This window comes from Varanus komodoensis, unplaced genomic scaffold (assembly GCF_004798865.1).
Source record: "Varanus komodoensis strain SLA01 unplaced genomic scaffold, ASM479886v1 scaffold22, whole genome shotgun sequence".
Classification (NCBI taxonomy): domain Eukaryota; kingdom Metazoa; phylum Chordata; class Lepidosauria; order Squamata; family Varanidae; genus Varanus; species Varanus komodoensis.
The window spans coordinates 12766615-12790279 of record NW_025335606.1 but is presented as its reverse complement, the minus strand read 5'-3'; the positions used below and the strand labels follow the sequence as shown (position 1 = coordinate 12790279).

Below are 23665 nucleotides of genomic sequence, written 5' to 3'. Positions count from 1 at the left end.
CTCAGGAGATCTGGGTTCTAGTCCCCACTGGGCCATGAAGCTAACTGGGTGACTTTGGGCCAGTCCCTGGCTCTCAGCCGAACCCACCTCACAGTCTTGTGAGGATAAAATAGAGTGTAGGAAGACTATGTAAGCTGCATCGTGCTCCTTTGCACAAGAAGAAAGACAAGATGTTAACATATTTTTAGAAGACCCCTCCATCTTCCCCCATTCCACTCAAATCCTGAAGCAGATTCTGGGCTTAGGTCACCCATTTAAACTGTCCTTCCCATGGGCCCTATTTAACCTTAGCATTTCTATTCAAAACACAGGATTGAAGCCAGCTGTTTTTTTCTTTTGGGGTGTAAGCAGAGTAGACAGAACTGAAGCAATGATTACAGCATTAAATGTCAACCAAGTTATTACCTTGAGTTTTCTCCCCCTTTGGGCACCACTGACTGGATCATGCAGTGAAATTAAAAAAGAAAAGGGGATACCTTCCCTCTGAAATTCATTTCCAAGTACTGCTGGTGTTATTGTGATTCTGCTGGAATTTGCGAATGATATGAATAAGATGTAACTATCAGAAACAGGCTTTAGGAAAATGCAAATGCTCCTATTCAGCGGAATTTTATTAAATCCATTCCACCTGCTTTTCACAACTTGCATTTCATTTTGTCATATGCTCACTAATGGATTTTTTTACAAGAACATCATTCGACTTGCACTAATTCACATTTGAGCTAATTCACATCAGTGTAAATGCAACTTATTGCAAATCCCCTCACCATTGAAAAAAAAACTGGACCCAAGTTTGTGAAAATCAAAGTTGTGAAAGATTTTGTATACCTTGTCTCAGTCATCAATTTAAAAGGAGACTGCAGCCAAGAAATTTGAAGACTGAGATCTGGAAGAACAGCAATGAAGGAACTAGAAAAGATCAAGTGTTAGGATGTTTCACTGGAGACCAAGGTCAAGATCATGCAAATTATCATATTCCTGATCACTATGTATGTGAAAGCTGGACAGTGAAGAAAGCTGGCGAGAAATTGCTGCATTCAAAACATGGTGCAGGAGAGCTTTGTGAATACACTGAACAGATCAATGAACAAATGAGTCCAGATCAAATCAAGCCAGAACTTTGCCTAAATGCGAAAATGACAAAGCTAAGGCTTGCCATACTTTGAGGAAAACCACAAGAAGGCAAGAGAAAACAATCATGCTAGGGAAAGTTGAAGGCAGAAGAGGAGGAAGATGAAGTAAGAAATGGATTGACTCCATAAAGCCTTGAATCTAGAACAGCTAAGCAAGGCTGCCATCAATAGGAAATTTTGGAGGGCTTTCATTTATAGGGTCTCCGTAAGTCAGAGATGGCTTGATGGCATATAACAGGTTTGTGCAATACATTTGTAGATCCCATTCAGAGAAATCTGAACTCATTTGACTCAGTTATGGATATCTCTGTCAGATGATGGACATCTGAAGAAACTTTGTTTCATAGTTTTGAGAAGAACATGTGAACAAGCCAACATACATATCAATATCTAATAGTACATTGATTTGGAAAAAACATTTTGTCAGTGCATGATCTGTTGCATTCTGCGCCAGGGAAAGCTAACCCTTGTATTCTCTTTCAACTCTTAAGTTTCAGAGTACAGCTGAGCGCTTTTTTCTGAGGGTTGCAGCCCCTTACAGCAGCGTGACAGGGTGTGCGGCATTGGTGAGTGGAGCCACCTCTCTCTTTCTCTCCCTGTCTTCCCCTCCATCCCACTGTTGGCAGAAGTCAAATTTTTTTGGAGATAGAAGGCTTTTCAAGTAAGGATGAGGGACACAGGAAGCCTTAGAGCTCCAGAGTGCTCCAGAGTCAGAAATGTGTTTCCAAGAAGAGAGACCCCAAACTCAAGTGGTCAAGTTGTAAGGTACACTCACTGCCATCTCGCAGAGGGTTAAAAGCCCAATTCCAGTAAGGGGGCACATGTGCTCAGGCGTAGCATTATGGGCAATGTGGGCTTACGTACTACTTTACACACACAGGATGGGAACCAGTGTTGCTGCTGCATCGTTTCCACATGATGTGCATCACAGGCTGGATCCATCACTTGCCCAACAGGAAGTAGCAATTCAAAAAGCAACCCCAAAAACAAGGAGAAACACATTTTGGGATTGAGACAGGTCAGCAGAACCTACAGAAGGAAATTCAGAAGGCCTGTCTTAATCTAGGAATGAGCACTTCCATTTGTTCCTGGGATTTTGCACTGGTACCGCCCCCCCCTTTATTTATCTTTTTCTGAATAACATTTCTAAACCGCCCAAGCTCACTGAGTACTTTCAGGAAACAGCATTTCCAGATGTTTTCACCTGCTGATGGAACCACCCTGTTCTACTGGCAGGGTTTCTTCTGCCTCTTAAGATGGATCGGATGCTGCCCCAGAAGAAGTCACTGAATACCTCCGTTACTAACAATTCGGGGGAAATACTACAAGAGGGCAATGGAGCAATGTGGATGCACTCACATCCCCCCCTTTTTGACGTGTGGGGAGTTTAATGTGGGGGGAGGCAACTTGTGCAGCACATAAAAGGACTTGGGCTGCAACTTGCCTCAGCCCTACCCAACGTTGCCAGAGATGATCTGGGATTATGCCCTGTTTTGAAGGGCAGTAAGAAAAGAAGTCTGGACATTGAAACAAGGTGTTTTGTGTAACTCAAAGACAACCCAATTCAAAATAGAGGTTCAAGATAAAAAAAAATCCAGGAGGATGACTGAGATAGTCTCCCATCACCTGTACCTGTCCTATGTATCCCATCTCTGTCCACAATCTTTCTGTGCACAGAGAGCTACATGTATCTATTGATAACCAAAGGGAAAACAAAGGATGCAACCGCCTGGGCAGAGGGGTAAACTAGTTTCATTTTCAAACAATCAGTAATAAAGCACAAAAGTGTCGCAACAGCATGGAGAATAAAACTCAGCAAACTTGGCTAAGTATTAAAAGACATCAATCTTTTAATGATATTATTGCATAGCATGATAAAACAAGGAAAGAGATCTTTCTGGGCCATCACATTTGCGAATATATTCCAGGACTGGACTGAACTTCATTCGTTTCACATTTTCTGCAGATCTTTTCAGAGAGATCTAGCAAACCTTGCAGCAGTTGACTTTTAAAAACAAAACAAGAAATTAATGGAATGGACACATTTATAACTGTGATGATGCAAACAAGGCAAACCGTTCTGAAAAATTAAAAATACATACAGATATATTCACATTAAGTGACTTCTCTAAGGCCACAAAGGGATTGTGAAAAGCCAAAAAATGGGTTTCAAGAGACAGGAGTGCTCTGAACACAAATTGATTTAGCAGAGTATGTTGAATAGCACTACAAAATTCTATCTTCCCAGTAACATTTGGGACAAGCTACAGCATTTAAACTGGTTTGTGTTTTCAGGATCCCATAACCCTCCCTACCCCAGGGAAGCTCCTTGTACTACACTTTTGCAGATCTACTAACTTCTACAATGGCTTTTTGGGGCAGTCCTCCTTGCACCTTATGGTCAGTTGTTGATCCTTCCAAATAGCATGCCAAAGAAGAGAAGATGCAGCAATCCGAGTTGATTAATCCAAGCCTGAGATTATTATGACTAGAGATGCTTACAGACATGTGGCTGGACAGGCCTCCATACACACTGCCAAATGGTGGACAATGGCCAGGTTAAGTGCTTGACACCTGAACTATCCACAATGAACGTCCTAAAGGATGTACTTTCCTAGTAACCTTGGGCTTGATCAAATTCTGGGATGTGCCTAGAAACATACCAGGCTTGGCTGAGAGACAGGGTGGAGGTCTCATTGCCATAAGTCATGTCAGTGCTGACACCAGAAAAGAGGGAGGGGCAGATGTCATATCCGAGCTTGAAGCTATGACAGAAAGATGTTCTTTCTGGAACTGTTTTGTCTGGCCCATTTATGCAATTGGGAAAAGTGGCAACCGGGCACAGGCTGTCTGAGAACCATATGCTATGGTTGTTTGTTCCATAAAAGTCACAAGATGTGATTTCTGCATGCTATATCTATGTGACTCTAACAATATGTACATATCAAGAGCACAGTATGTTTGGAAAACATGGGGTCAATTAGGCTCCAAATACTGTTCTTACAGGTGTTGGATACGCACACTCTGAACATTAGATTTGCAACTATATTGGTTAACTCATGAAAAAGAGCTCTCAATAAAGGTTTAATTTGTTGTTTGCAATGCTGTCCCAATTAATTCCAGCCCTAGGTATTTTATTTTCATGGCTTACTTGGGATATATTTGACTCCAAAACCAGACTTCCCCTCATTTACTATCAAGAAAGGAGGAGTAATTTGGGAAGATGTATAAACAAGCCCAAATGTAAATCAACCATCTGTGCCCAGAATGCACAAGGGACTCTCAATAACCCATTTTGGATTGACTAATACGCAGCTACACTCATTCTACCCCAGCTTTAGCCCTGGAAGCATGATCCACTCCCCAGGAGGCTTCGATGAACCAGGACAATCTCCAAAAAGAAAAAAATTAAAAACCTTGGATCTCATGCATCAGACTTGGCAAGAAGTTAGACTCACGCATCACTAATTCACTGAAGGTATTTTCCTTGATGTATAGACATGGGAATGATTCCTGCTGATTATATGTGAAATTCTGAAAATTGTGCATCTTAAAAAAACAAAAATCTTGGGAAGATGGTGCAGATGATCAAGCTGCCCCGGGATGCAAGAACTCACACAGCCTAGCCCGGCCAGCTTCCAAGTAGGCTAAAACATAAGTGAGCTCTAGCACAGCATGGCGTGCATACATGCCAAGTACTTCATACCGCTGCTTTCTCAGGCAAGCCTGACTCAATAATGCCACATTTGTGGAAAGGTTCACCATGACTAAATAACTCATTCTTTTTCTTTTTTTGGGGGGAGGGGGGAGAAAAGCTTTATTAGAAGCACGGTAATAGGCCCTTGGAATCGTTGGTGAATTTGTGCTGCAAGAACAGGCTGCATGTGGTTTGACAAATGCACCAGGACTGCTTGGACCCCGTGGCAACGCAGCGGTGGGAACTGTGCAAAGATTCCTTTGTGAAGAAATAAATTAAGAGGACCTTTCGTTTACACTACAGGCTCAATGATGTTGTCAAAACACTTTCAAAACAATCATGTTTTACCCATTTGATATTCTACTTTTGGGACTTTTAATCACCCTGCCCCCTCCAGACACACATAGTATGAAGCTAGCACTGTCATTCCCACCCACTTCCCTTCCAGGATTTATCATTGTCCTTGGTTAATAGCCACTGTGAAGACTGGGAAACTCACTTCTGTTAACACACACCAGTGAAAATTGCTACAATGCAAAGAGGCTGCAGTCTTAAGAACACTTACAAGCTTGTCCCAAAAGAAACAGTTGGGCTCATCCACAAGATCTTTAGAACTGCGACATGAACAGTAAAATTTGTCAAGACAATACAATATTGTTTGCACATCACAGATTATGTACAGGCATGGGGGCATTTCAAATATATTAGTATTTCTTCATACATCTATGCTCAAGACTCGTGCAAGGCAACCTCATGTTCATTTATGATTCCCGTTTCAGTAGTACATATGCGCCCATTACAGCCAGGAGAGCGTACTGTGAAGGAAAATCAACTTATTAGTACTGTATGTGTGCATCGCCCACCATATTAGCCCTCACAAATGGGATATGCTATTTCCCAATAAGTTTTCCAGCAATTAGACCAACCTACCCCACGCTGGGACTCTGCAACTGTGCTGGGCGACAACTTCGCACAACAGCACCAAGCAGATGATGGAGCGCAACTTGATCTAGATGCTGAAACACTACCGTTTTGGACCCCTGGGCACATCTAGGAATTTGAAGAACATCTGTGGGCACCACAAGAAAATGCTGAATCCATGGATCACTGCTTCTGTGTCTACCTGTTGTGTCTTTGGATCACAGACTGAGTTTTATTCAACAAAACCTTGTTTCAGGTCCACTGGACACCATGTCTCTCTCTCTTTAACAAGGGATGACCAAGTTCAGCTAACTGCTTTCTGTGCAATACAGCTAATGCTTCTTTCAAACACATGTGTTGGCAGTGCCCAACAGTTCCTTCTTTTGGGGAGGGAATTACTACATGGATAAATTTTGCACTGAAATGGTCTTTAATATTCACTGATAAAGATGCTCAAATTCTTCCTTGCTTCACCTGAAAGTAAAAAGTGATCAGCATAAAGAGATTTTCCATGCCCTTCTGACAGTGACTTAGGGAGGTTATGGATTTTCCCACACTACAGGCATTCAAGATGCAACTGGACAGCCCTCTGAGAGGGATGGTTTAATTTGGTGTCCTGCACTGAGAAAGGGGTTGGATCTGACAGCCCTCTGGCCTCTTCCAACTCTACAGTTCTATGATAGCCAAAGCACTGATGTCACAACATTGGAAGGATAAACATTCATTTCCTGTAATGCAATGAACTGAGGAACTTTCATTGCTTTCAATATTTGAATGGGTGGCATCCAGACACCACCTTCAAACAGATACTTATTTGGATATCTGGGTTACTTTGGTTGAAGCGCACGTATAATTTGCTGCAAAGTTATATGCATTTCATACATATTCACTTGCTATGCCTATGCAGATGTATTTTTTAAAAAAATGGGGAAAAAGTTAGGCGGGTGCTGCACTGGGGACGCCTGTCCTAGTTTATGTAAAGTGAAATGCTGTCAAAATTGCCCACAGGGATGCTTCGATGAACTCATGATTACCCCAACACATAAATGTGGCAATGTTCGGAGAAACTGATACTGCACTCATCCCTTGCAGAGCATAAAGCTGCACCCTTCGACTGAAATGAAGTATCCATGCACAGAATGCCGCACAGGTTCAAGATAGTAATTTATGGATACATATATTACAGTTTCTCACTTGACTAGAAACCCAGTATTTGCATCCTGGTCTTTAGAACTTCTATCAAAACTGAAATCTGAGGGCATCAGAGGATATGCTCTCTTGCTGCATGATTCACTGTATGTGGAAATTATACCTACAGGCAGTCTTCTACAAACAATGCTGCTGCAGGCAGCTTTGACATCTTAAAAAATATGTTGTGCAAGATGAAGTATGTTTGTAAAAGCAATACAGAGCTAGTTTTCCCTGTAGTTTTTGACTGGATGAAATTGAACAATGCCTTGGATCTGAAAGAGGCTCTACAAATCTGACATAAGGGGACACCACTGGGGAAAGCTGAGTTACACTTATTAGCAATGGCTTCCCAGGTTCTAGCACAGGGGCATTTCCAGCCCTTGATGGAAAAGCCAGTGGTTGAACCTGGAATATTCCAAATAAAAAGCAAGCGCCCTGTGGGCTCAATCACAGATGCATTCTGTGCAACCTGAATTCCTAGGAAACAACTGGAAAACCACTGGCATATTGTTATAATTGAAGAACAGGTCTTTATTTTTAGCTAGTGTCTAGCTTTCACTGAAGGAAGTTTAAAAAAAAACAGACGACACACATCTATTACAATCAATGGACATTTTGCCATTGAATTCATTGCTATTTAACCTGTACTGTACATAAGCACAAAGTCCTTCCCAGTTCTTAATTCTGAAACAAGTTGTTGCAAAGTATTGTTTAGTCTGAGAGTCAGTGTTTTATTCTATGCTGCTTAGGATCTATTAAGGTAGCCTGCCTATACTGGTTGGAATAATGAAAATCCAGCCTTTCAATTTATTTCAAAGCAAGGTAATTTTCTCATCAGTTTAAATATATGATCGCAAACATTTCCCCATGCAATCCTTAATGCTGAACAACAGCTCCCCTTCTTTCTCATTCAGCTAAGAAACAGGATCCTGATACAACATTTGCACAATTCCAAAGTCCCTTCAAATGTATTTTAAGGCTGGTGAGTTGTTTGTACATTGACAACAATCTGCTAGGAACATTCACTCCACAAGTTCCACTGAAATTAATGAGAGCTATACAAGGGAAGGTTTATGATCTTGCACAGGCCCTTTTTATTTCTTTGACAAAAATGATCTTAAACCTGAGCCAACCCACAAAGGAGGAGTTCAGAAAGGGCAGAAACCAAGACTGGTGCCAAACCTATGAGGTCCAGGCTTCCCTTTATGTGGCTACACAGATTTGGCAAAGTGGATGTGCAAACAGAAGCCCGAAAAACTACCACTTTAAGTCACTGACCCCCAACTTTAATTTTTACTTACTTTGAATTTTGGATAGTCATTCATGATTATGGTCACCATTCCAACATAAGGCAAAAACCTGATGGAAAGAAGTTGAACAGAACAGCATAAAGTCACTTCACTAAAGCCCAGCTTAACGTAGTAGTCCTGTGTATAACATTAAGCTACATAAGGTACTAGAAAAATATGTCCAAGGCATTCCTGAGACCTAATAGCTTTTGGTTAAAAACAACTATATTTTTCAAAATTAACTTTCTAGCACCTACGCCAGCCTTCCTCAGCTTAGTGATGGCTGGAAGGTATTGGAAATTCTAGACAATCACCAACCTGGAGAAGGCGACCTTACATCTGCAGTCTAAGAATATGCTTAAACCAGAAGCAAGAAATCCAAAGCTGAGCACCTCCTCTGAATGCGCATCATGGCCAGGGCAGACAGTGAGGTCCAGCAGGCCCAACAAAGCAGCAAGGAAGGTGCACCAAAAGTGGGATGGTGTAAATGGGTGTCCTGCAACAGCAGGGGAGTTGGACCCAATGCAGGGGAGTTGGACCCTTCTTGGCCCCTTCCCACTCCACTATTCTATGATTCTATGGGCAGTGGAGAGACAAACACTATGCCCCACTTAGCAACATAATCCTCTCGCTTTTAACCACTTTTCAATGTCCTCCACGTTCTCAAAACTTCTGACTCCCTACCTGTTCCGTAAAGGGAATGATTAACTCTCCCTGCCCCTTTCTGGAGTACTTGCTGCTGCAGTTTCCATGATTCACTAACAGTTCTAGAAAAGAGCCAAGATCCTGACTGAATGGGAGCAAGTGAATGTTGACCTGCCGGAAAAGAGACCTACATGCTGCCAGCGCTCCCCTGGGATGATCCCATCCTGCCATTTCCAAGCATTTTTTCTTTGCTTTTACAAACAGGAATATTTATACCCTTTTTGGACTGAAATATACCCAAATGTGTACTTGGGAAGTACATGGAGGGGGACATTGTGCACTTGCAGTAACTGCTTTCCTAACAGACACTGCAGGTGTGCAAATTTAGCCTCTGCCTGCGTTCCAGTCCTTAAATTGTGCTAATTTCTGTTCCATTTAGTCTGGAGACATTAAATTTGCATATATTTATGCAAGGTTTTTTTTTTAAAGAACAATTGGAATGGAGTAACCACAGCAGAAAAATGCTTCAAAAAGCAGCAGCAAAGCAGGAGAAGAGTAAATATCTCCCCTTTCTAGAGCAGTTGGAGACTCAGGGAAACGTTGAAAGGATGAAGGGCACTGGGAATCACCAGTTCAACACCTAAAGATCAAGAGGGACAAACATTGCTGAGTGGAAGACGGGATCCTTCACATCACCCCCACTTTTGGTGCACCTTCTTTTGCCACTTGCCCCTCTTTTCTGATGCTTTTCAATTGACAGCTTGACAATCAGACCCCGGCAGCTGTGTGCAAGTTAGGCTATGCAGTCCCGTCTTGTTAATTTCTGTGCAGGTTGCCTATTCCATTCTTCTGACAGCAGAAACTTATATGGAAATTGACCAGGAGAGGGTGCATGTATTGGGCAACTACAGTTAGGCAAGGCCAACCACAAAAGGATAATAAAGTACAAATGCAATTACTCAGGTTTCTGAATTGCTAAAAATAAAGACTCCAATTATATATGCAGTCATGACTGAAGTGAGGAGGGGCAGACAAGATGGCTTCTGCTGTGAGATAGAGGCTGGAGGACGGAGGGAAGAACAAGCTGCAATAAACCCAACCATTTGCCAGAGTTTAGTATCTGCAAAGGTAGTGTTGGAAATTAGAAGGCATAGAAATCATAGAATAGGTTCATCCCCCTGCTCAGTGCAGCACACCAAGTTAAACCGATAAATGTAATAAATGGATGAAATTATAAGATGTTACAGCACAAAGGCTTGCCAATGTCATAGTAGAGGAACCTTCCAGAGATTCTGGGGGGTGGAGGGACAAACTGCAAAGCAGAAATCCTCTCGCAATTAACCACCGCACTACTTTAGAGTCACCAATGGGCTGCCCTTCGTTACAGAGGTAGCAAAGCACACAATGCTAAGTACTCACCCTCGTGCTCTACCAACAACATCCTTCTTTTCTAGCCAGTTCTGGCCTTCTTTGTACAAGCCTCTATCATCGACTTCATTATTATCGCCCTTCGTCAGAAATTTGATGTTCCCATTTTCCCTGCAAGCCAACAGGACAGCAAAGTCATTAGCACCTCTTTTTATAGTCCTGAATTAAAATGTTCACAAAGCACGGAAAGGACAGATTAGAAGATAAGATATTAGTACATAAAAGCTGCCTGTCCTGTGTTTTAATAAATATTGGGGCATTCATCTTATGGCTGTTACTGCCAGAACTAGACAATAATTTCTTCACTGATGTGTTAATCCTCTACTTTAGCCAAGCAGTTACCATAAGGGATATCCATTTAGCGCCACATTTATTAAGTAGATATTGCCATTAAAAGGAATTGATGTGTTCTTCGACATGAAGAACAGTCAGCTGAATACGTGAAAAGGCAAAGGCATCGTCAGTTTAGGAAAGTTTTGATGAGGGGAAAAATCAAGAGGTTTACCAGGCTCTTTAAAAAAAGCAGCCATCGACCATTTGGGCAAGATGTAGACGTGGAATCAGACAAATTCATGGAGGATGTCAGTCACTGTCTAGCACACAGACAAGGCTCTGACTTTGTGGGAGGGATCACAGCCCATGGAAGAGCTCATCCTTGCATGAAGAAAGTTACAGCTTCATCTTTGGCATATGCTGTTCAAAGAGCTGGTGCTGAAAAAAACCCTCTTTAAAGAGATGCCAATAGCCAAGGTAGGCAAAACTGAGTTAGATGGAGAAATGATCTGGCCTAGGAAAAGGGAGCTCCATATGGTAGTGGATGGACCTGGCTCTGTACCAGGAGGGATGGTCCTTGGTTTGCCACAGAGAAGCCTGAAAGGAAACTGACACAGGCGTCCAAGAGAGGCATTTTGTGCCTGCCCCATCTGGGGAAGCCAAACGCAGCGGTGCCATTAGGCACAGGCCCTGCCCTGCCGCACACCTACAGCCATCTGCGCAAGGGGCCCCGCACCTCCATCCCCCTGAAGGGAGGCTGCCATACCGCAAGGAAGAACAAAACTGAAGAAAGGGTTGTTGCATTTACACACCCATTCAATGTGCGTACATCAGGCGAACATCGCCATTATTGATGTAGAACAGAACGGTCCTCCACCCAGTTCACCTTCCCCGTTTCAATTTAAAAGCAAATTTCTATTCCTTCCAAATAATTTGACTCCTAATAACCAAACAGGATTGCAACAGGGAATGTTTCTGGTCATTACTTTTCGTGAACCTTGATTACTCTGTGTACGATTGGAATATCTCTGCCTTCGACTTTGAAGACCACAATTTCTCCAGCCCTGATGGGGTCATCACGGAAGTTAGTTAAGAACAAGAGGTCTCCTCGATGGAAAGCTGGTTCCATACTGCCACTAAAATGGAAGAAGAAGATTTTGGATCACAGACCTATTCTGTAGGTGGGTTCATATTTATTTAAAATATTTATAGTCAAAGTAATTTGCCACTTATGACTACTCAAGAAATATAAAGCTGAATACTGCCTACTAAAGCAGGATATGGAAACTATACCGCGCTATCTAACCAGAACTGTATTTCACATTTTAAGACTATGAATCTTGAAATAATGAGGTATACATGGAGCCAAAAGACCATCTCACTGCTGCAAATAGTGATCAAGAGGGTGATCACCAAGCCCATACAGGTTGGGTGTTCTTCCCCTATAAGTCCCGTATCTCATAAAGATCCGCTGCTAAGTCTAACTAAAGCCCTCTCACTATGAGCAGCAAAATCAACCAAAGAATGGAAAAGGGCCATCACCACTGTAGCCCCAACTATGCTGAATATGAGCATAACCCCAGTCCCTGGACTCACCGGCTGGAAAGGACTAGGATGAGCAGGTGCACCCCTCTAGTGGTGGTGGTGGAAGGGCACGCGTCTAACCTTGGCAGCTCCAGGTGTGCAGGTGGAGATCTACCAATTCCAGTGACAAGTCGGACTCCAAAAGATCCCCCCTTCAGCCCCCTCACATAGGCTTGGAGCGGGATACAGAAATCCACAGGATTTCTATGTAAAACCCAGTACCAATGAGAAAAGATAAGCCCCTCTCAGTGCAGAGCAGCAGTAAACCAAGAGAAGGTTGCAGCAGGAGCAGCGTTCCTCAAGGTGAGCTCTGCTTCCTTCAATCGTTTTGCTCACATCCACAAATAAACAGATACAGACAATTAGTTATGAGCTGCTTCACATCTAAGGCTTTTCAGATATATGGCTAAAATGCTTGCCCCAAAACCAGAAATACACACTCACAATAAATGCAGATTCAATGGCATGTGTCCCTGAAAAAATTAACTATGGCTCTGCATTCAACGGTATACATGCCTATTACTGTAATAACTTCATTAGGCCAAGCAACAGTTCACCAAAAACATGCAAGCTTTTGCTCTTGGAAACTTCACATTTATTTTGTGATCTCTGGGTTGACCTCTTTAAAGGTATTATAATCACCTGGATTTGGGGATTTAACATATGGCTAACTTGGCTTTTATTGCTCTATAAAATATATTTCTCCCCACTTCCTTCTCCTTTCTGAGAGTTATACTGTTCTGACATGGGGCAAAAACTGCAAGTCACGCACTTCCCAAGAATAAAATAGTTCATATAAAGACACATACCTGAGCACTACTACAATGGGACTCTCACTCCCAGTGATAACGATAAGGCCTTTCCATATCATCAGGGCAGAAGATACAATCATGGCAAAATTTAAGACTTGGTAATAGAGCTGCAAGAAAACGCAGATGCAGTGAGCAAAAATGATATGCTACAAAGACGGGCTTTAAAGATACGGTGCCACTAAACTTGTTTTGGGATGCCATTATTATCTGTCTTGAGTATCTAAAATATTCTCCATGCACTCCCTGCATGCAAACACACACGCGGCACCAATACAACTGGCATTTGTTTCAAGCAAGACTGTCAAAATATTGGAAAAATCAGCTTGGTGTGTGAACTGCAGGTCCTGAATCTTCTAAGAAATAAGAACCGAGGGGTGAATGGGGGCTAGGGCACGCCCCCACAAGAAGACACAGCACTCCAGTACTGCTTCACTTGCCTGTACTGGCTTTGCAAGTCTGCCCAAGTGGCCAAAACAGACTAGAAAAATAGATGTTTGTTTATGTTGCAGGAGAAGGTGTTTTTCATAGCTACAGCTGCTTAGGAACACAAAAGAGACACAGAAACAGGAACACTATTTACTACGGAATTATTTGTTTCAGACAGAAAAGCCGCCTGGATCTTGAGATGTAAATATTTTAGAGTTCTCCATCTTCAGCCTTCTCAGCCCTGGCACAGCTCTTCCCAGGGTGCTGTGTCTTTATAATGAGGGCAGCAGCATGGCGGGGATTCACAAAGTAGGACAATCAAAAACAAATTATCATGGGGCAGGGCACACCGGCCAAGCTGCCATCAAAGGGATCCTCGCGAGGAAGAAGTAGGGCATTCCGTTTCTCCTGTCTGCAAAGCTGACCCCGTGAAGCCTCACGTGAAAGCTGACCCAGTTTGCTAGGGGTTTTTTTTTTCAAGTACAGGTACAAAAGGGAAAATAAATAAAATCTGGGTCCTGCACCCACCCCTTCATTTCTTAACACAAAGGCAATGTGTTTGGACTCCATACAAGACTAAAACCATGAAATAGGGCATGTGGCAGCCCTGGGATCGCCAATGTGGCAAGCACCAGGCACCCTGCCCCTCCCAGGTTCGCACTCTACATTTGGTCAACCTACTGAAACCTTTATTAGTGATGTAAAACAGGAACTCTGAATATATGTGCACACACCAGTGTGGATATATGTATACAAAAAGGGAAAGGTTCCCCCTGCACAGGCATGCTAGTCATGAGCAGCTCAAGGAGCAGGGCTCATCTCCATTTGGAAGCCGAAGCGCCAGCGCTGTCCAAAGACACTTCCATGACCATGTGGGCCAGCATGACTGGATGCTTTCGTGCACAGAATGCTGTTACCTTCCCACCCAAGTGGTACCTATTTACCTACTTGCATTTTCATGCTATCGAACTGCTAGGTTGGCAGAAACTGGGGCAAGTAACGGGAGTTCACTCCATTATGCAACACTAGGGATTCAAACTGCTGAACTTCCAGTCCACGAACTCAGTGTCTTACCCACTAAACTACTGAGATTATGGGTGGGGACAGCAAGATTCCTCTTTTTCTTTTGCTGTTTATCAAATAAAAATATTTAAAAAAGAAAAATAATTAAAAATTGAGAAGCTAGCATGTTGCAGGGCCAAGTGCTGCACTTCAGTGCCATCTTTTTTTTTTTTTAATGCGTTCAAGGGAGCAGTTGTGTCTTGGAGCTCAGCTCCCACTTGCCTTCTGGGAAATGAGAATTCTGTGACAGGCCAAGCCCAAATGGCAGACATTTTATGAATGGGCCAGTGCCATTTGCCCTATGGCAGCCATTTTGTGAGAGCACCCACTGGTCCAAAATGGTTGGGGCCTCCTGCTACAGGCCAATCAGGGCAAGACTAATGATTACTGGCTTTTCATACAAATTTGCACTTCTTGGGCTCTGCTCACAGATATACATCTTTTGCCTCACAACTCAAATCAGAGCGTATGAACTTACTCCACTGAAAAGGTACAGAAGTTCTTACTGCAATGATTTCACTTTTTGACAGAACTCATTTCTGCAAGCTCAACCCATGGAAAGGCAAATATCAGATCAGTCCACCTAAGTCCTGGGGCTCACAGGCAGGTTTTGATATGCAGTGAAGTGATTCTGTGAATCCTTCTGCCCATGTACAGCTCACCCAGCAGTTCCTATGTCACTGCAAAGCTTTCAGAAGTGAGCTGAGTTTTGCATATATTTGAACTGCTAACTGGGCAACCCTGTAAGTGCTTCGGAATAAGCACAAACCCTGTCAAATCCATTTGATTCATGTTCTTAAGACATCAGTTTGGCTGGAGCAGACTGTACTTTCTGTCATCCACAAAGAGGAGACAATTGGAAACTTAGCGAAGTAATGAAATACTCCACAGGATGTTCCTCTCCCCTCCTCTTTGTTTGATCCCAAACAGCTTGAGAGTTTTTATTTTATCTCATCAATCCTACATGAAGCAGTCACATTTGTTTTGGGCAGCTAAGGGATAGCGGCCGGGTCAGGCGGGAATACATGTTATTTACAACAACCACTAGCATTCAGATTTGAAATGTGATGAGAGGAAAGGAAAGAAAAAAAGAAAGTGGAACCTGGAAGCAATAAAAATGGGCCTTCTTTAGCCCTCTCAATAGTTTTAGGAAGGGCAATCCAACACCTCCCGACTGCACCTTCCACCAATAACTTGTTTACAGTGCATGTTATGTAACAAGACTGAGTTCAGCATGTGTCTAATGGCACTATGTGAAAACTCATCTTGCTGCAGTTTGCAAGTATGATGTGGCCAGCAGCTCCCCACCTCAAAAACTGTCTTGACTAATACTGACAATAAGGACAGGTAAATCCATAATCTGTTTCTGAGACGTAAAGCCAGGACTGAGTGTAATTCACAGAAGTACCAAACAAGTGCAAAAACTCAGAATCTGCAACCCAAGAATCTTCTCCCTGTCTGTCTCTCCCCTCAAGTTCCCGAGCTTAGGACAAGAGATAGGTGCCTTTCTCCATATATGCTGGCCCCAGGTCATGCAGGGCTCTGAAGAATTGCCAGACCATAAGGCAACCTTGATAAGCCAGTCCAGGTGATAGCCAAGTGCCACACAGCCTAAATCCAGTATGCTTGCAAACAAGCAGGCGACACTTTTTCTTTACCTGGCGCTTGTTCATTCGCCGTAGATCTCCAAAGATATCCATGGCTGTGGCTTTACAGGGTGCAGATACTGAAAGGAAAGAAAGGGAAAATTATATTTTCAAACTAAGGTGAGGTGTAAAATTCTGAATTACACAACAATTTCATTCAGTGGGCATTGACTGTGGTGAACATTAGGGCAAACCAGGGCTGACATCTCTAGCCCAAGTGGAGGTGGCCTCAGGCCCCCATTGGAAAATTAGAAAAACTGCAAAGGGGTCCCCAGCGTTTTTGGACCTTTGAGTACACTTGAGAGTCTGCTGTGGACGCCACCCCCAAAATCCTAATTACTCAAAACAAAACTACTTTGGCATCCATCCATCACATTTTTGGATCTTAGGCTGAGTCTTATTCAGTAAAGATATTTGTTTTGTGTCTACCAAGCACAAATCTCTTCAGACGGGATTGTCTAATTCAACTAATAGCTGGTGGTACAATACAGCTAACGCTTTTTTAAAACACATAATGTGGCAATACCCAGCAGCTGTTTCTTTCAGGGAGGGGGTTATTATACAAATAATTTTTGTACTGGAACAGCCTTTAATATTCACAAACTTACACATTCTTTTACATTATTTCCCTGCTTCATAGAAATACTTCAACAAATGGCCACTGTAAATGGATTTGGTACACCCTTTGACAATCAAGAGTACCACAAAACTGGAATGATAAATATTCACAATGTAATGAATTGAGGACTTTACAGTACTTTTGGTGTACGACTAGACAGCATATAGATGCCAACCGCAAATGGAAATTACTTTGGATATTAAGCTTCAGTGAAAGCAGACCAACACAGAATTGCCAGAAAGTCATACACATTTCATGCAAATCTATGTATGTATATTTTAAAGGAGGGTGGGGATATTAAAAGATTCTTCAAGGGCTCATGGACAGTATGTTGGGGACCCTTCCACAGGCTACCTCAGATGTTATGACATCTGAGGGCGCCATGTCAGGGGCTGCTATTTTACAGTTTTCCTTCAAGCAACCTACCATACTCTGGAATGAGTACTAATAGCAAGTGCATTTTGCATTTGCATATTGCATTCAAGTGTTCAGGGTGCTTAACATGCATTGCTGGCTGTGACACATAGCAACAACTTTGCCAGGTCAGTGAGTACTCTTAAACTGCTATAGCAGATGGGGTGTGCAGGGGAACTGAGGCTGAGAGAGAGCAGCTTGCCTTGAGGAGAGACTGAAGAGAACTGGGCATGTTCAGCCTTGAGAAGATAAGACTGAGGGGGCATGATATCCCTCTATAAGGACCTCAAAGACTATCACAAAGAGGAAGGTCAAGATCTCTTCTTGCTGATGCCAGAGTGTAGGACACGGAATAATCCATTCAAGTTGCAACAACCCAGATTCAGGCAGGACATCAGGAAAAGCTTCCTCACTGTCAGAGCAATACGACAGTGGAACCAGCTGCCTGGAGAGGTCATGGGCTCGCTGGAGACATTCAGGAAGAAACTGGGCAGCCATCTGAGTGGGAAGGTGTAATGTGGTGCCCTGCAACAGCAGGGGGTTGGACCTGATGGCCTCCATGGCCCCTTCTAATTCTATGATTACCTAGAAAGTTCATGACTAGAGGTGAGGTTCAAGCCATTATCTGATTTACAGCTCAGCCACTGCATTATACCACAGAAGTTTTGTCTGATGCAACAAAAAGAGAAAAGGTATAAATAAAATGACATGAATATGAGGCATGAATCATTAGTTACCACAGAGAATCACTATGTCAATCTGACAGACTGCAACTCATGTTTGACAACAATGAGCAAATCACAGTCTTTACTTCTAAAATAACTCCAAAATGATGATGCACCTTGGATTGATTACAAAATAAAAATAGAAGAGAGAAAGGCACCCACATATCTAACAAAATACAGCCTTTTGTAAGAATGGCTCAAGCTGACATGAACCAAAAGAAATGCTATCAAAAAAACTACACCCTCTCACACTTGGCCAAATACTACACAGAAGGAAGCTCACCATTCTGCACAACAATGATTTTCAAAACACTGCTTGTACAAAGGGCCTGACAGACCATGCCTAGCATTCTGCCAAGCAACCTGGCTTCCAATATGAATATATGAAACCACCCTCAACTGAATCAGACCCAGTAGTTAACAGAGCTTAATACTGTCACTGATAGCAGCTCTCCAGCAGTTCAGCAAAGGTGTCTTCCCTATCCAGACTGCCTGAGATCTTTTCAATTGAAGATACCAGACACTGACCGGAAGCCATCTGCCTGCAACACACATACTCTATTTAAGTCTCATATGTTTTCAGAAGTTGAATGCTTCTAACATTTAGCCTAAGCACAGAAAGTAGCTACAAAAATCACTTCAGGTCAAGAATCCATTTATATTTCACAACACCCCAGGGGATTATCTAGCCAAACTGGTTCCACATGTTTTGGATTAGACAGCCCGTAAGTTCCGCTACAGTGGTCAAAGATTATGGGGGTTGTAGTCTCAAACATTTGGTGGGCACCAAGTAGCCAACCTGATCTGGCCTAACCCTTATAGTGCAGCTGATGCCCATCAAACTTAGCACAATTTATTTATTTAAAATATTTATATGCCGCCCAATTGTGCCACAGCGCCTCTGGGCAGCTCACAGTCATGATAAAACACAATAAAAAACAACACTTAAATGTGGTTAACTTAAACTTAATAAAACACTTAAATTTTCTCCTTCCCCATACACAGCAGCCACACTAGGCATGCCCTAAACTGTGCACCACATCAGCAGTGTAAGGGAGTGAAAGGTCTAAACTGGGTAAGATTCAACTCATGCAAAGTAGGATAGTTAACTAAAAGTTATGCAAGCTTTCCTCACCCATTCTCATGGGGTACGCATAGCAAGACTGTATCTACATCAAGGATAGAAAGGAAAAAGTAGAGAACTTGTGTGATATAGTATAGGACTGAAACTCAGGAGATCTGGATTCCAAGCTCCCCGCATTGGCCATGAAGTTCACTGGGTAACTTTGATCAGCCATCAACCCGACCTCACAGAGTTGTTAGTAGCTTAAAACGGAGAGGAGGACCATTAGCATCTATCACCAGGTTAGGACCTAACCTACCTCACAGGTTGAAGTGCAAATAAAATGGGCAAAGGGGCCTTTTGGGCTAGTCACCGACTCTCTGCCCAGCCTACCTCACAGGGTTGTTGTGAGAATAAAATGGAGAAGAACCAGGACGACGCAAACTGCCTTCAGCTCCTCGCAAGAGGAAAAAAGAAGCGTGATACACTAAAAGAAGCAGCGCGCAGCAGGCTGCAACCCAAGGCATGTGAGCCCGCAAAAGCTCCCCCTTCGCATGCAAACACGCAAAGGAACCCTGGAAGAAGCAGACCGCTCGCCCCCCGACGCACACGTCACCCACCAGGCTTTTACTCGCTATCTTCCCTTCTGAGGGCAGACACGGGCGAGGCGCAGCCAGGAGCACGAAGAGGCGGCCAAAGGCCTGCCAGCGCCCCCGAGCCCGCCGCAGCTGCCTCTTTCCGGCTCCCAAAGACCGTTCACGCTCCCCAGGGCTGTCTGCCCAGGAGGGACACGAACAGACTCCCATCGTGGCATAGGCTTCTGGGAATTGTAGTCCCACCCTCGCCCAATACTTGGCAAAGCAGGCGAAGCCCTGGAGGACGAAGAGACTACACCTCCCAGAATGCTTCTGGGTGGACAGGGATGGCCTTTTAATTCTCTTGATGGGTGTCTGAATGTCCGCCTAAAAATATTAGAACTTTTGTCAGGGAAGTAACTCTCCTCTCCGGCAGGGAAAAGGCGCGATTTTTCAAATCCGCGACTCAGTCGCTGAAAAAAAGGGAATCGTGGTCATGCCAGGCCAATAGCGGCTCACGGGAAACAAAATCGGACTCTTGGATCAGGCCACAGATTGGGCAGCTAAGAATTTGAGAGGTTCTGTTTAGCCGTGTAGGTTGCTCATTGGCGAGGGAGAAAAGGAGGGGTGGGGCTAAGCCGAGGCCCGGGAGCGACGAGGGGCGTGGCGAGGAGATCAAATAGTAGGGGTTAGCGAAGATGCTAGAGTGGTCTGAGCTCGAATCAGGGAGCCAGTGGTACGTGCGTGGGAGGGTTAGCATGGAGGGGCTAATCTAAAATGGGAGGCACTAGTCCGCAAGAATTCCTGGAAGATAAAGCTGGAGGGTTGCTTGTTTGGTTTTATTTCCATCAAACCCTGTGATTTGATTCACTTGCATAAATCATTCTGTGCCATTTGCTCTGCACTTTCTGCGCATCACGCTTTTCCCAGTGTCTGAGTTGCACAGATCTGAGTAGGAGTTGGAGGGTGGATGAGTTACTGCATAGAGAGACCATTTAATCTTGTTTCAATAGCTGTATTACTGTGTGTTTGAGAAATTATTTTGCCCAGACATTTTTGGCAGTCAAAACTCATATAGGCAACACCCAAGTGCCTGGAAATGCAGGAGTTACAAGAATGGCAAACTGCAAGTGAGGCTTTCAAGTTCTGCCAGATGTTACTACTATAATGATGTTCCGGTGGGCCAGTTTGCCTGATATGACAGCGATTTGTGGGTTAATGGCCACACAAAGAGTTGTGTCATGTGCTAGCTACTATTTGTTGTTGTTAGTTGCAAAGTCGCATCCGACCCATTGCGACCCCGTGCATAACATTCCTCCAGGCCCTCCTGTCCCCCACCATCCCTTGTAGTCCACCCAAGCTCACACCCACTGCCTCAGTGCCTCCATCTAGCCATCTCATTCTCTGCAGTCCCCTTCTTTTGCCGTCAATTGTTCCCAGGATTAGGGTCTTCTCCAGTGAGTTGTTCCCTCTCAGGTGGCCAAAGTATTATTATTATTATTATAACATTTCTATGTTATACATAATAAATTACCATTAAATACAAAAATACAAAAAATACACTGATACAAACATAATATAAAATTAAAATTAACAGTATAAAATAAGTAAATAAAGAATATAGGAGGAGAAAAGAGAGGGAAGAAGTTGCCCTGGCCAGATCATATATTTTAACAATTAAAATGATGTTTAAATAAAAAGGTCTTTACCTGTAACGACGGTGCCAGGCGGACCTCTTTGGGGAGTGAATTCCATAGGTTGGGCGCCACCGCAGAGAAAGCCCTCCTCCTTCAGTATCTGACCTTCTAGCTACTATTAAGCACATCTGTAACATGAGTTGCGCTTTGATGTGTCTAGTGAACCCAAGTCACAGAGGTTTTCTGAAAAATAAGCCTAAAACAGACTGGGATACATTAAGTTTGTTTGACCCTCAAATGACCCCCATTGCCTGGGTTCAGAGGATAATGCACAGTGGTGCAGAGCTGTCTTAACGCATGGGCCTGATGGGCACTTGCCCGTGGGCCCCATTCTAATCTGTGTATGTTAACCCTTGGAAAATGGGAAAACTTCCAAAATTAACAGTTGTAGTTGTCATAAGGGCCCCAGGACACTGCTTTGCCCGGGGCCCATAATGCTGTTAAGACGGCTCTGCAATGACGGGTGGTACGTGTTGCAGTGCTGTAAGGGATAACTAACCCACAGTGAGCTATCATGCAATTCAAACCCAATTATTAGCTCTATGGAGACATTGCTTGTTTTCTTAGAAATTGTCTAGAGCACACCAAACTGGATGCCTGCTGGACACAGTCTTTCTTCTGAGGCATGCAACAGCCCACCTCAGCAGAGTTATGGGATCTGACTTGCAGCCTAGTTCTGTGAAGGTTCACTCAGAAGATGGTCTCATTGCAATGTGGACGTAATTTCAGGGTCCTGGGAGTGCATACTTGGTATGTGTTCTGCTACAGTGAAGCTGGAGTTCTAAAATGCTTCATCCTTGACTCTGTCGTAGCAAGAATTAAATTTAAGGTTGCCATCTTTACTCACCTGGAGTAAACCCCATTGAAATCAATGGAACTGTCTTCTAAGTAGACCTGCATAGGATTGCACTGTAAAGGATTCTAGCTTTTTATACTCGGCACAGCTGTCTTCGAGGGTTCCTTGTGGAGAATGCCACTTTTATGTGTTCTACAGAACCCTATACTGGAGGGAGAAGATTTTACTCTCTGTAGGTGCGTACCCCTCCAGTTTCTAGGTAAAGCTACCAAAGTTGGGTTTTGTTTTGTTTTACCTAGGGTGGTATCTAATATTAACTCCAGCTAGGCCAATGAAAAGAATGTCTGCTTTCTTCCTCTGATCTGGTAGAAAATGGGCCCAATGTACTTTACCCAGAATGGAAACGTGCCTGAATACCAGCTGGATTTTATATTTCCAAAATGGAAATCCACCTTTTCCCCTTTATGCTTCCTAGCAATCAGAGGCAGCTTCAGGTTCCCCATCACCTGGATCCCCTAATTTGAATATCTGCAGAGACCACCCCTAAATCCATCCACCCCTTTTGTCCTGACATTCTGAATATGCAGAAACTCACATAGCCAAGCCAGGTTTTTCCACCTCTCCTATTTGAATATCCCACTGCCTTGCAGCTGCTTTTATAACATCTTCCCTGATGAGGAGATCTTAAAAGCTTGCATGATCTTTGCGAGGTTTTACTCAACCTACTAAAGTTATTCTACTAATTGGGGTTTTGAATTAGTTCTGGAAAGTGGCCATTGCCCTTCATGCTTGCTTCCTCCCCTCTGCCTTCCCTCTTCCTCCTTGTCCAGCAGGATGGAAGAATAATAGAGGACGGGCAGGTTGTGCTAGCCAGAAGACGGAATATATCACTTGCAAAGGACTTTTGAAACGAGGTCGAGGGCTGCAGGCTGCCCGTTCTTATTTTAGAGACAAGAGAGATTCTCTTTGTGGACGAAATTGTTGGTCAGTGTCTAAAAAGTTGGAGTAGAACTTGGTGCCCCCTTTGCCGTCCATTCACTTGCTCATGATTCATGTCATTTGTTCATGATTCATGTTCATTTGTTAATACTTATCGGCTGCTTAGCATAATAAAATCCCTTAGTGGTCTGTTGGCAGCATCCAGGTGAGCACAGGACTGCTGCTGTTTCTGTTCTACTGGCAGCACCTGCCACCAGCGCAACTGGGACTGGGCACTTGTGAGAGTGAGCAGGAAAGGGTAAGATGGCGGAATGGGCATGAGGGGGCGCACCGCCCCGTCCTGATCCGGAAATCACTGCATGGTTCAGGGTTGCTGAGAGGATGCAATGCATTTGATGGGATATGCAGAAATACAAGTGCATGCAATTGATTTCAGTGGGCATTCAGGCACCTAACTCTGCATAGGATTAGACTGTCCATTGAACCCTGGTTCAGAACAATTAAAATGTGCTAGGAAATCTCTGCAAAAGGTGCTGTAAATTAGCTGTTCCTCCCCCCTTTCCTCTCCCCCCTCTCCCATTTAGGGATTCATACCAGCCTTCAGTAGACAGAGCTAGAATAGAAGAGTGGATATGTGTAAATATACACTGCCTGGCTCCACTGTGGTCTTTGTAGATTTCTAGGTGTTATTGCTACCCTTCTGTCAAATGAGCTTGTCTGGAGGCTGTTT

At 43.5% G+C, this 23665-nt stretch overlaps 1 protein-coding gene across 2 annotated transcripts; it reads right to left on the bottom strand.

The window, feature by feature from the left end:
• Positions 1–2959: 2959 nt before the first annotated feature.
• On the bottom strand, positions 2960–19688 carry SEC11C (SEC11 homolog C, signal peptidase complex subunit). Of its 2 annotated transcripts, none has more exons than XM_044431467.1 (7): positions 19549–19688; positions 16120–16187; positions 12971–13080; positions 11564–11713; positions 10296–10415; positions 8244–8301; positions 2960–5645 (listed from the first exon to the last, which is right to left on the bottom strand). In XM_044431467.1, the coding sequence occupies exons 2-7, from the start codon at positions 16159–16161 to the stop codon at positions 5592–5594; spliced, it is 534 nt and encodes a 177-aa protein (XP_044287402.1). In that variant the 5' UTR covers positions 16162–16187; positions 19549–19688; the 3' UTR covers positions 2960–5591. The 2 variants fall into 2 exon arrangements, with proteins under 2 accessions (XP_044287402.1, XP_044287401.1); XM_044431466.1 differs by lacking the exon at positions 19549–19688 and adding an exon at positions 17726–17753.
• Between the last annotated feature and the right edge of the window lie 3977 nt (positions 19689–23665).

Coding starts and splice junctions, on each gene's coding strand:
- SEC11C (XM_044431466.1), bottom strand. Junction 11,714..12,970: donor CCCATTGTAGTAGTGCTCAG/GTATGTGTCTTT, acceptor CTTCCATTTTAG/TGGCAGTATGGAACCAGCTT. Junction 8,302..10,295: donor GTTGTTGGTAGAGCACGAGG/GTGAGTACTTAG, acceptor TCTTTCCATCAG/GTTTTTGCCTTATGTTGGAA.